Genomic DNA, 1,862 nt, shown 5'->3' on the forward strand with positions numbered 1-1,862 from the left:
CTGGGTCAGGTTTGGTCCAGATTCCTCCCAGTCCTGGGTCAGGTTTGTCCCAGTGCTCAGCCTCTGTTTCCACCGTTGTATCTTGTCTAGATTTGACGTCATCAGCAGATGGTTCAGAATCTGTTCTGGTCCCAGATAAATTATCTGAGTCGAACCTTGTTCCATCATTGCCTTCAGATGTCCAGGCTGGTTTTAGTTCTGGTTCTGGACCACCATCAAGATCAAGTCCTCTGTCCACCCTTACTCCAGTTCTTGCCTGTCAAGCACCTGAGGCCACTTCTTCCTTCTGCCCCGCCATCACTATTGAGCCTGAAACGTCTCGTTCTCCTCTTGCGGTTCTCCCTCCCTCCTCCCCTCGATCCCCTCCCTCTCTCGCAGCACCGGCTCTACTCTTGGACCCCCTCGCTGCTTTGCAGCACTCTGACAAAGGTGGCTCTTCCTCCGGCCACGCATCGTCCCTCTCCCCCTCACCTCGTGCCACTCAGTCCCCACCAAAACAGACTGTCTTCTCCCCATGTGTGGACGTTTTCGAGCCCGGACCTCCCAGCTGGGAGGATGAAGAAGAGGAGCAGGATGACAAGGACAATGTTGAGGATGAGGAAGATGACATGGAAGCTGATGAGAGCCAGTACAGACATCGACGACTTACTGGTGATTCTGGGATTGAGGTGTGCAGATGTAGAGTGGAGGACGAGGATGATGATGAAGATGAGGAAAAGGACAGCAGGAGAGGAGGTGGAAACACTGAAGTGCATGATAGTGTAGATTGTCCTGCAAGAGGTCAGATGAACACGGGGGACGATCTTTCACTGTGTACACCCACCGCCGCTGTCACCACGCCACCGTCTGACGACGGCTGCAAAGTCGTCATTGTCATGGAGAAAGTTTAAAGTCAACGTATTTTCCGTCCTGACATCGATAGAGCTGGAGGCAGTCATGAAGTGATGTTTGAGGTCCTTCATAACTGCAGGGGTTGTATAAGTTAGATGGCTGATCGTCACAGGTAAATTATTAGAGTTAGATCAAGGGTTCAGCTACAAAGATTAGTTCAATATGACCATTTTTTCCAAACAGTGGAATTATAGAAGCCAAGTTTCTTCGTATTCAGAGATCTGTACACGGCTCGTGTCGCAGGATGATAGTTCAGTGCAGTTTTTGGAGGAGGAGCATTGACCAACCTTCATTATTCAACATACGTGTGTTTATCTGTGGAAGATGACGTTTATGAGCTAAATTTAAGCACGTCTAGGTAATTTAGACCTTCACACGATCTCTAAACGTCTGTGAGCAGATATATATATATATATATATATATATATATATATATATATATATATATATACATATATATATTGATTGATTGATTGATATACAAAGAACTCAAAAACTGATGCAGTGGCATCGAACCAGATCTCTTCTGGTCGTGATCCTGTGGCATAAACCTCAGACACCTGGTAATCTGCAGTCTACAGAAAGCAGGTCCGCCCATTTTCACTCCTATGGTCTAACATGTGAAGACATAAAAAACGATCTGGTCTTTATCAGGTACTAAAATTATTCAAAGTGTCAAGTGAAGAGAAACACCCAGAAAATCCCATCAAAACAAGTGGTTCCAGGTCCTGATCCAGCAGCAGAACCCTCCGTGGTTTTCTGTAGGACCTCATCAGCCTCTCGTGGTTATGGAGGAGTTTTGGCCCCGTTTTTTCTCTTTGTCTCGTGTAAAGAAAAATAAAAATACAGCAGGACGAACGTAAAGTGGCTTGCACCTTACAGCAATGACGCTTTCAGTCACATGACCATAAACGAACTATTTAAATACCGAACATTTAGCCGGAGATACCTTGCACGCCGTACTGGTTGAT

General features: G+C 46.1%; 1 protein-coding gene across 1 annotated transcript in view; it reads left to right on the plus strand.

Annotated features, from left to right (window-relative positions):
- Positions 1-1,281, plus strand: part of LOC119417761 (nucleolin) — a 1,391-nt gene extending 110 nt beyond the window's left edge. Inside the window, exon 2 of the mRNA XM_037685078.1 lies at positions 32-1,281. Coding sequence (XP_037541006.1) covers positions 32-890 — 859 coding nt within the window. The 3' untranslated portion in view covers positions 891-1,281. The remainder of the gene's footprint in view (positions 1-31) is intronic.
- The last annotated feature ends 581 nt before the right edge of the window (positions 1,282-1,862 follow it).

Source organism: Nematolebias whitei, chromosome 1 (assembly GCF_014905685.2).
Source record: "Nematolebias whitei isolate Nwh7 chromosome 1, NemWhi1, whole genome shotgun sequence".
Taxonomy (NCBI): Eukaryota; Metazoa; Chordata; class Actinopteri; order Cyprinodontiformes; family Rivulidae; genus Nematolebias; species Nematolebias whitei.